Genomic DNA, 11,705 nt, shown 5'->3' on the forward strand with positions numbered 1-11,705 from the left:
AGTATAACTGAAATTCACGCACTAAATTCTGTGCAAAATTCCCAAGTTTCTTTGTAAACAATATCTGAGAACTTATCTTAAGGAAAGATGACTTCTTCCTAGCAAATTTTTTGGCATGCATTTAAACTTTTTCCAAAATAAAACACTACCCTGTGAAGACATAGCCTAAAAATGCACACATACATTGTACCCATGTGTACAAGCAGATTCTGATATTGTACTATAATTAGGCAAGATTTAACCAACCACTGAGGAAAGTTGGTTGAAAGTATTAATAGGATTAAAAAAAAAGCACCTTTAATTTGTGCTGTAGTAAACACTATCAAGTGAACTTTCAATATACCCGTTTCATCTCTAACATATACAACATATACAATATACCAGAGCAGAAAGAACTAATTTCTAAACTGTCACTTTTTGTTCAATTTTACAAAACAAATTTTCCCTCATTTATAAATCTGTAAAAATTGAACTACCTACCTTCAGTGTCAATGTGAGGATCAAATTATAATACTTTCTAACATTACTAATACAACGCACATTTCATTTTGTTCAAAATGTACTTATTTGAGATAAACATATAATTTGTTTTCAATATGAAAAGATCCAAACATCATTAAACTGTACGTAAAACTGTAAATTATTCTTAATGGTCCTTACTGAATAATTCCTTGAAAACATTAATGCAAATGTTATCCAAAATGCTTAAAATCAAACTGTTTAGATTCTCAAGTTTTCTGCATGTTGGAATATATACAGACTACCAATTGGACATTCCTCATCTGAAAATTCAGTATCTGAAACTTTGAGCATTTCTGCATGACACTCAACATGATTTCAGATTTTCAGATTAAGGAGGTTCAATCTGTTATAAAGTTTGTTTAAAAATACATTTTCAAATTTCACCAAATTAAAGCTAGCTGCCAAGCAAGATAAAAATGGCACTAGGGGGTTGGGGCAGTGGCTCAGTGGCAGAGTGCTTGCCTAGCATGTGTGAGACACTGGGTTCAATCCTCAGCACCACATATAAATAAATGAAATAAAGGTCCATTGACAATTAATAAGAAAAAATATTTTTTAAAAATGTCACTAGGTAGCTCTAACCTTCCAAATCTTCCAAAAAACAAGGCTAAAGGCAATTTTCCTTTTAACAAAAAAAAAAAAAAAGAGGCAGAATTTTAAAAAGCCATGTAAATTTACTAAAATCCCAAATTCAGGAATCAGTAAAGGATATCCTTCATAAAGGAAATGTGGCATTTATACACAATGGAATATTACTCTGCACTAAAAAAGAATAAGATCATGGCATTTGCAGGGAAATGGATGGATATTAGAGAAGATTATGCTAAGTGAAGTTAGCCAATCCCCAAAAAACAAATGCCAAATGTTTTCTCTGATATAAGGGGGGTGACTCAAAGTGAGGTAGGGAGGGAGTGCATGGGTGGAAAATTAACTCTAGATAGGGAATAGGGGTGGAAGGGAAAGGGAGGGAGAAGGGGAATAGCAAGGATAGTGAAAGGAGACAATCATCATTATATAAAATTCATGTATGAAGATGTGAATTTTGTGTCAACATACCATATATACAAAGAGATTTGATAAATTATGGTATAAAGGTATATTAAGAATTGTAATGCAAAAAAATTATGAATGTAATGCATTCCAATATTGTCATGTAAGAAATTTTTTAAAAAAAAAAGGATATCCTTCAATTAACTAATTGAGCCAGCTCTCCGAAAAGATATTTCTAACAAATGTTCCAAATATACCTTCTAAGAAGTTTCTCACAATAATTGAGAGGGATAATGGGGGGTGGTATCTAAGAAGCTAAAGTTTGTACAATTATTCCCAAATTTAAAATTACTTGGTAAAATATTTAAAGCTGGACTTTTAAGAATTAAACAAAAGAGTGAACTAGGGAACCTCTCAAGACTTCCTTCTGCCTTCTTTTTGAACCCAATGAAAATAGAGCAACCTGTACTCTGCTTTTTTTTTTTTTTTTTTGAGGTCTGGGTGACAGATGCATCTTTAAAAATATATCTAAACTATAAAAACAAATCAAATTGATTTTTGTTTCTGGTTACATATAGAACCAAGTACATAAAAAATGTTTCACCAAGAAAATTATCTTCACATAATTAAAGGCAATTATAATAGATCACAAATGCTAAAAAGGATCTCTCTAAACTCTAAATTGCAGTCTTATTTTAACCAAGATTTTTAGTAGTAAAAACAATCATCCTCAATCTCTGCTTTTTTACATTGTATCTTAAAGTCCTTTTATGCCTTATTTCTGAACTGATAATTTTCAAGAAAATCCAATATATTAAGAAAGATTACTGAAAAAAAAAATATTCTAATGCCAATAAAGCTCAAGCCTAAGGAAAACTAATAAAACATACTTAACCAGTTTCTTATCTGTTTAAATGCAATTTACAAATCATAGCATATAGGCTTTTAAATTAGATATTTTTAATAAAGTCACTGATTAAAAAATCATAAACTGAAAAGAACTGATTAAAAATTCATAAACTGAAAAGAAATTTGAAATAAATAGTTCAACAGTAACTGTTCTTAGTTGTTATACATACCCAAGAGCACAAATAATCCCATCTACTTGCATTTGGGTTTTGACAATGGATTTTAATTTATTCATATACACCTATGTATACACACATGAACACTTATTAACATATATTTAAATTTGTACTTAAAGAATCTAAGGGAATTCACAATGCCTATAATAAAATCATACTTCAGAAAGTTTATTACACTTCACATATTAGCAATAAAAGAAAAAATATGGGATACATATCTACCTCAAGTCAAACTTTAATTACTAAATATTAAATAAGAATCACCATTTTATATCCTTAAAAAACAGAATTAACATGAAGAATTTACTCTGGCCAGGCACAGTGGTGCATGCCTGTAATTCCAGAGGATCAGGAGGCTGAAGCAGGAGTTCAAAGGCAGCCTCAGCAATGTCAGTGAGACCCTGTCTCTAAATAAAAATACAAAATAGGGCTGGAGATGTGGCTCAGTAGTTGAGTCTCCCAGAGTTTAATCCCTGGTACCAAAAAAAAAAAAAAATTTACTCTGACCTCTGGAATGAACAGGTATTTTGTGGTATTATTCCTTAGTGTCATATAAAGGAATATGGCAACCAGGTATAGTAAAGGTTGGGTAGACAAGAATGAACTAGTATTTGGCTCCAAAGGGAAGATAAGCAGTGAAGAAGTAAATTACAAAGTAGGGTCTAACTCAGGAAATGACTAGTTAGAAAAATAAGTAGAAAGTTTCTTACAAATGGAGTGAAAGTAATATCAGCAAAAACACAAATAAGAAGAAAATTAAAAGCTACAAAGTATGTGAAATTCACATGTAGTAAGAAAATGAATATCAAAGTGAAGAAACAAATAGAGAAAAAATAAGCAACTAAACCACTAGCTGTCAAGAGTCAGGGCATTTAAGAACAGGTTTAAGGACCAGGGTCATGTTATCTTGACTTCCCAGAGTATCACACAATTGTTGACACACACCAGATGCCCAATGTTTGTTGCATGAATAGGCAACAGACTGTTTTGGGACTATCACCTGTGAAAGGATTGGGCTTGGTTCACTACAAACTGATGCAAAGCATTTATATAGACATTTCCTAGGGTATCTAAACTGACTTCTTGCTGGATCTGGGGATGGACAGATTAACTGGGTCACTCTAAAATAAGAACTTGAGAATATGTAAGAACTTAAGACTATGCTTTCAAGGAGTTGATGTACCAAATCCTATTCTGTCACAATTGCCAAATTGTACAAAATACAGCACAGTGTAGCAAAACTAGGTAGTACCTTTCTTCCAAGAGCTACCATTTGAAATAAAATCCACTATAGAAGAGTGGCTGATAAACATTATCAAGAGTTCTACATAACAGATATGGAAAATTAACATACAAAACTACAAACATTAAGTTTAATCCTGGCAATACGTAAATCAATGGATGTGTAACTGATGTGATTCTGCAATCTGTGTATGGGGTGAAGGTGGGAGTTCATAACCCACTTGAATCAAAGTGTGGAATATGATATGTCAAGAAATTTGTAATGTTTTGAACAACCAACAATAAAAAATTTAAAAAAAAAAAAAAAGTTTAATCCTGGCAAAGAACCTGACACTAATAAACCCACAAATGTGGTTTATCTGCCTAAGTAGCACAAAGCTACAGCTATATTCAAGAGAACTATTTTCCTCCCAAACATCCAAATTACTCCATCCCAAAAGAATCTTCTGACCATTAATAATTTCCTCAACTCTGAAATTATGTAGAGGAGGCCAATGTTTCTCACTTGAGTAAAGCTGGTTCTATTCCAAAAGACAAAATTTATAAAGACCAAAAAGATGCAGGATTTTTTAAGTAAGCCTACTAGGAAGCTATTTATTAATAGGGGCAGAAAGCCACAGGGTACTTCACTTTAGTGTCCCTGGAAGTTTTCAATTAAGATTTTAAAATTAACCCATGTATGTTATGTACTTCAGCAATATGAGATCTTACAGTGAAAGAAAACATGGATGTTTTAATTACCTTAATGAAATTAGTTTGTTCCTTTATATATATTTTAAAAATAAAATCTGTTCCTTTAGGAAATTTTGAGCAGTCTGAAAATTTACTTATTCTCAACACTCATCACAAATACTTGAAGTCATAACTGAAGGGTATTAGCACTGAGCAAAGAAATGGCATTAACTCTCAATGAACACTGTACAGAAACTTAACAAGACCCTGGAGAATACAAAAAATAAAATTTTAAATGTTTACAACAAAAAACAAACATAAATTTCTGAATTACAAAACATTTTAAACCTAAGTTTTTAAAATTTATAATTTATCAGTATCATTAGGAAACAGATTTTGAACTCCCTAGGAAATACACTGAAGGAGCAAACAAGGTTCTTAAAAGTGAACTGAAATCTTCACTTGAAAACTTGAAGTTCTTTCCCTGAAAAAAATGTCCTGTATCTCTACCATCATTAACATTTGGTAGACTCTATTCACAAATGCATTCCCTATTTTCAGACACAAGAAACCATGCTCTGTCAGCATCTTATTTCTATAGTAACTTGTTTGTTAAACAACAACAAAAAAAGACAAAACATGAGAACATATAACCCTACAGTAAAATTTCCAAAGTGAGGAAGTAGCTATGTTCACTGTTTTACTTAGATTTGTTAAATATCTGTGAAAGTTTCAACAAGAAAGCTACTCACCACCTTCCCTCTCTCTAACTCTGTGAGTATGCACATTTTTGGCCTTATTGTGACCTGTGCTGTCACTATATTTGTTTTCAGGACTATCAGATCTCCGCAACATTTTATTTGGTGGTGAAGGATCTGCGGCGTCTCGCATCTTTTCATGTCTGTGATCACCACTACTGGGGTGACTCTTCGATGAATACTTAAGTGCCTGTAAAACATCACCCCCCCAAAAAAAGAAAGAATTGAAACTTTAAACAACTCGATTAACTAATTCAATCACAAATTTTAATGTATTTACTTCATTCAGTTTTATGAATTTATACCAATAAAATTAAAAGGTCCATTTTCAATTCTTTCTAATCAAAATCTAAATGCTTAAGAGCTGGTTTGACTCCTGATATCATATTTAAGAAAAAAGAAAGGAATCCCCTCCATTATCACATTAAAAATAAGAAATCAAGTATTTTGGCACACTGATTCCTCAAAAAATTTGAAATATCTGAAATCCCTTTTTGAAAGTTTAATCAGAAGAAAATGGAAAACAGTACCACCATAACCAATTTCTTCTCTATTATTGATTTACAAAGGCACACATATAAAGCAGCTAAGTCTGCAAACCTTTATTTTTAAAGGGCATCACTTTCTCAGACCTTGCTCACCTACTCTTCCAGGTGTGGAAAATAAAATTTGAAGCTATAAAAATATTGTTCAAAATGAATTAATATATGAGCAACATTCTCAAGAAAGCTAACAAAGTTTATTAAAATACCTCAACATAATGGTTCAGTTTTATTCTAAGTATCCTAAAACAATCATGATATACCAGTCTTTTATGATGGGTAATTGTGTTTTGGGGACATATTCAGTAGGATTTAATCTTCGACTTATGCAAATGTAATGGACAATGTTTTAAACAGCAGGGGAACCTAGTGTTTTAAACTGGAGCTTTAACTCATGCCAGAAAACAGAACTATGAGGTTAGGAACCTGTTCTCTTATCAAAATGATTATAGACAAAGTATTCTATTGTCATTTGAGAGTTATCAACCATTTATGAAGCTTCCCTACACATACATACTGGGACCATGTCTACTGTAAAACTTTACATTCAACAACTGACAGTGACAAAAAAAGAAACCTACATGCCTAGAACCATCTACATTAGAACGAACTGCCCAAGTACCCAAAGATTTTAATTCTTACTAAAACAACTGCATCACCTTTCACTTATAAGGCAATTATTTGCACCAAAAACAATTAAAATGAAAAAAGAAATTAGTTTACCACTGATTTGAGAGTTGTAAATCACTTAACTATTCTTCCCTGGCCTCTTATCTAATTTTAATCTCTTTACATTAACTTTCAATGCAATAAATAAGTATGCCAACGCATAAGTATGCCTCCGAAGTCACCTATCATTGCATCGCATGGATTCTTCACTTAATAATAATAATAAGCAAGTAAGATCTTCCTGGCTGCGAACGATTTTTTCCCCTTAAAAACGGAACTTCCTCCATCACCTGTCAAAATAAGTCACTATACCTTGTTGGTGAGCGCTAATGAAACTCAACTCCAAATTTTAAAGTGGCCCGCGGTGCTAGTTTTCGCATTTGTTGCACCGAAGGGCCTGTAGCGACTTCTGAAGCCTGCGCTCGAGTAGTCCCTCCCTTCCCCCTCCGTCCCCTTCCAATCCCTCCACCCCGGCCTCGGCTGGTACCTGGTAAGGCTGCGAGTCCCCCCTCCGGTCGTGACAGCTGAAAAACAGGAAGAAAGACAGCGACATTAGAGTTTGAGGGGAGGGGAAGGAAGAAAACGGGTCCGCTTACCGCCCCTCCCCGCGGGAGACCTACCAAACGTACCGGCGCGGAGCCCCCACACGCGCACACCGCGTACTCACACGGGACTCCCGGGAGGGCGAAACCCTGCGAACCCGGCCCCTCGGTCCCCTCCACAGCGACTCACTCTTTCCCTGCCCCTCGAGCGGCCGCTCCTCCTCCCCAGCCCGATCCGGATCAGGGTTAACAACAAAAATGGCGGCTCGGCCAGCTCCAGATAAGGAGGAACAGCCCCCCCGCCACCGCCGCCGCCGCCCCCCGCCTCCGCTGCGGCCCGGCCAGAAACGAAAAGACAATTTACCCATCACTGAGTCTCTGCTGTTTCCTCGCATACATTACCATCAATGCCCGGCCTGTGAGTGTGTGTCGGGGAGGGGGGAGAGCGGCCGCGAAAGGCGGGCGGGCGGGCGCGCAGGCGGCGGCGGGCGGGCGGCAGCCCCGGCACCAGGGCCAGGCGCGCCCTGGCGACTCTCAGCACCTCCCCGTTACTGGCGCCGGCGCTCCCGGGCCATCTCCCTCGGTCGACACCACGCTCACTCTCAGCCCGGGCAGCGGCGCCAACTACACGGCGGCAGCGCGAACCGGGGGGAGGGGGGTAAGAAGACGCGTCCGGCTCAGCTCTGTGGAGAGCGACTGCTGCCTCCGCCTTCCTCTCCTTCGGCTCCGCCGCCTCCTCCCCTCCTCCCCCCGCCGCCGCCGCCGCCGCCGCTGCTGCCTGGTCCTTCTCCTCCTCCTCCTCCCGCCGCCGCCGCCGGTGCCGCCGCTGCCGCTCCACCAACTACATCCGGGCAACTAGGACGCTGCGGCCTTCGGCAAACCTCGGCAGTTTCCGCCGCGCCCCTCCTCTTCCACAGTCGGCCTCCCTCCCCACCCCGCGCGGCTCCGGAACGCCGCCTTCGGCAAACCTCGGCTCGCTCCGGCCTTCCTCTTCCTCTGAGGCCTGGCTCGCCTCCTCACGACCCGTCAGGCCTTTCCGGTTGCCGCTTCTTTTCCTCACGCGCAAATCTGGTCGCTGCCGTTCCAGTTTAGGGATAGTCCTGCTCGGCGACCTGCTCGAGGCTGGTCCCAGGGACCCCGGGCTGTGTAGGGTGTGAGCTGCCTTTGGGAGGAGGACCGTGGGGCGCGAGGGACGCCATCGCGGACTAAATAAGGGAGGCTGCGGCGGCTGCGCGTGCGCCCAGAGGCGCAACGGCGGCGCGGGGCGGGGGGCGGGGTGTGCCCTTCGGCGAGCTCTCCGGCCGCCGGCCCCCGCCCCTTCGGGCTCAGACGTGGTGGTCGAAAACCCCCTAATTGGGCGACTGGCGGACGGTTACCACGGAAGCGGCCTCGTGGGCCGCAGCAGAAATCGCCCTCGGGGAAGTGGCAAGCTTGCTCCTGCGCGGTGAGGCGCGGCCCCGGAACCCGGAACCGCGGCGGGGGCGCCTGCAGCTCTCCGGACGCCTAGCATGCGTCGGGCCGGAGTGCGCTCCCCTCGCGGCGCTGAGGAAGCTGAAGGAAAGCGAGATTTCCAGGCAGGAAATGGCGAAGGTGGAGGATTTGAGGGTGCTGTGCCGAACGCGAGAAGGCCGAGTGCCTGGGTGGCTGTTAGGTCTCTAGCGAGCCCTGAATTAAGGAGGGAGCGCCGCTCTGGCCGTGAATCAAAACGGCGGAAAAGACCGCAGACGTTGGGGATGGGTCACTTGAAAACCGATGCCTGACCGTCATTTTCCATCCCCAGCCGAATCCTCCCCACTCTCCCTTTAGTTCTCATTTTTCCCTTATGGTTCCTCCTCTTTACTGAAGTTCTTTGGTAAAAGAACAATCTTTTGGAGATTCAATATGTGAATAAAGGCATGGGATGTGCTGAGTGAAGTTGCTACAAATTTAACATTTTGTCCTGCGGTAGACGGGTTGGGAGGCCAAACGTCAAGCGTACCAAACAGTTAATGTGGCGGTATTCCAGTGAGTGGCCTCTGTAAGGGGACGGTGACTTAATGAAGGATTGTAGTCGGTGTAAAACGTAGAAAAGACAAAATAGTACAAATCAGGAAAAAAAAAAATTGTCTTCAAAAAACAATTGTCCGAAATTGGTATTTAACAAGTTATATTATTGCTAGGACTAATGAAGAGCTGGAATGCTGGTGAAGGGTGGGGGAGACCCTGAAATCACTAGTGATTGAAAAATCATAGCTTTATTTGCCACCTCCACCTGCAAACAATTATTACTGGCTTTAAAGACCCACTTAAGCTATAACTAAGAAATTGCCAGTGTCTAAAATGAAGGGGGGTGGGTATGTGTAATTTCTAACAACTTTTTTTGTTTGTTTTTTTGAGACCAGAAATATCAGATTGGAGTGATGGGATGTAGGTCAGTGGTAGAACACATGCATTCCAGAGGCCTAAGGTCCAATCCCCAGCGGAGACACACAGGCCTCATCAAATTAGAAGAGTACAAAAAGGAATCTGTAAGTCCTGTGCAGAAACTATGAAGATAGGCAACAATATTACTTTCATTTAATAACAAGATATCTGTTGAAATAGCCCTATCCCATTTGATCAAAAGCAGCAAACTGGGCAAAGCTATGGGGGTACTTTCCAGACAATGTCCTATTAAGCCTCGTTACATATTTGCAAATTGCCTATTCAATAAAATACAAATCAATGAAAACTAGAATCAGTACATATTTTGTGCATTCATTGCCGTGGGCAAAGAGGTGATATTTAACTTGCCTGATACCTGTGGTCAAAGTTGAGATTAAGGCAACACTGCCTTATTCCAGCTCTCATACTATAAACAGTTGTCATATTTAGGGCCATGTTTTTCGTGTGTGTGTGTGTGTGTGTGTGTTTAGTTGGTGATTTTGCTCTTTTTTAAAGCCCTCCACCCTCAAAGTAGTGCTTGAATGCTGTTTGGTATTTCTGCACACATGAGGAAGACAATGACAAGCCTTAAGGAAAAAGACACATGTGATAAGTCTCAATTAGGCCCTTTGAGTTCCATGTTAGTGAATCAACTATATTTTAAAATAAGGTCTTTTTATTTTTTAAATTAATTTTTGGTGCCAGGCACTCAACCACTGAACCACATCCCCACCCCTATTTTGTGTTTTATTTTGAGATAGGCTCTCACTGAGTTGCTTATCGCCTCACTGGTGCTGAGGCTAGCTTTGAGCTCACAATCCTCCTGCCTCAGCCTCCAAGTTGCTGGGATTACAGGCATTCACCACCACGCCCAGCTAAACAAGGTATCTTTTAAACACAAAACAAACATTGATTGGACAATGAAAATATAATCAGAAACTTAACCTTGTATTTATCTGATGATTTTATTAAACATAACTACCAAAAATAACAATTTGTATTTAATACAGAGCATATCAAATGTTACACTCATTTTTAAAAACTGTCTAGATAAGTCCTTTGAAAAGTATTCTCAATCTTTTCCTCTCCTCACCTGCCTAAACTACAACCTTAGTTAACTACAGTACTTAAGTACTTAGTTACAGTACTTAGTTAACTTCAGAGCAGTTGAATTTGGCTGGAGAAAAACCACAAAACCATGCTAACTTTGAAATTAGTTTGTGTTCCTTACCCACCTCCTCGATTCTTAACCAGCTGTTTCATATCTTTTAAACCTGCCAATACTTCCTCAGGTCATTATCTTCTTACCTCTGGGAAAAAAAAAAATTTAGAAATCAGTAACTCTTCTCAGCATTGTACCTACCAACCTTTTTGCCTCTGACTTGGGTGCAACACTGTGGCAACTAAATAGACTATACAAGTTGTTCTCAGAGACCAAACTTGTCACTTTTGCATTGAGTTGCATTTTACTCATAGAATTGTCCTCTTCCTTTATATTTTTTTTCTTTCAACTATATCACTTCTATCAATTTACAAACATACCTGCACTAGGTATCATCTGAGGGGAGAAAAAGACCTTTGACCTGTATTGCCCTCCAAATATTAATCCATTGCTCTTTAATCTGATCTCTTTTATAGAAATACTTTATCTTCACTTCTACTACCCCTTCCTGAACCCATACAACTGGACTTTATTCTCACACTCCTGAACCTGCTCAAGATCATCAGTATCCTCCCTGTTCTTAAATCTGATTTTATTACTCAGTCTTCATCTCACTTCACTTGTCTGCATTTGACACAGCTGGTGGCAATATTCCCAAAGTTCCTTATCTTCCTGCCAGAATACTGTCTTGTATCTGTTCCTTCCTAAATGACTATTGATTAGTCTTGCTGGTCCCTCCCCATTTTCCCAGTCCTGGAGTGACTTAGGATTTAAATCTTAAAATGTGTGCTGCTCTGTTCTCTCTTCCTAGGCAATACCATTCACAGACCTGGCTGAATGAAATCCACATCTGAATCTCCAGCCCACACCAGTCCCTTAAGCATTGAATGTTTAGCAGGCATCAAAAACTTAATGTATCCCAAAATCAAATTTTGTGCCCTCTACACCACAAAATAAGTCCTGCCTAGATATTCCTATTCCATTAAATGTCAATCCCATTCCTCTAGGTAAGGCTGAAAATTTTGGAATCATCTTTCACACTTCACATCAACTTCATCAGCAAATCATGCCAGCATTACCTTCAAATATATCCAGAACCTGACCTTTATTTACTATCT

General features: G+C 39.6%; 1 protein-coding gene across 4 annotated transcripts in view; it reads right to left on the reverse strand.

Moving 5' to 3' along the window:
• The window catches only part of Wac (WW domain containing adaptor with coiled-coil), a 70,364-nt gene extending 62,289 nt beyond the window's left edge, over nt 1–8,075 (reverse strand). For 3 of the 4 annotated variants that reach the window (XM_027928436.3, XM_027928433.3, XM_027928432.3), the window contains exons 1-3: nt 7,387–7,511; nt 6,968–7,004; nt 5,264–5,459 (exon numbers count right to left, since the gene is read on the reverse strand). In XM_027928436.3, the coding sequence (XP_027784237.1) occupies nt 5,264–5,459; nt 6,968–7,004; nt 7,387–7,427 (274 nt within the window). In that variant the 5' untranslated portion in view covers nt 7,428–7,511. Of the gene's footprint in view, nt 1–5,263; nt 5,460–6,967; nt 7,005–7,386; nt 7,512–7,990 lie in introns of those variants that run through there. The other variant, XM_027928434.3, reaches the window with a different exon arrangement.
• Nucleotides 8,076–11,705: the final 3,630 nt, after the last annotated feature.

Source organism: Marmota flaviventris, chromosome 12 (genome assembly GCF_047511675.1).
Source record: "Marmota flaviventris isolate mMarFla1 chromosome 12, mMarFla1.hap1, whole genome shotgun sequence".
NCBI classification, from domain to species: Eukaryota; Metazoa; Chordata; class Mammalia; order Rodentia; family Sciuridae; genus Marmota; species Marmota flaviventris.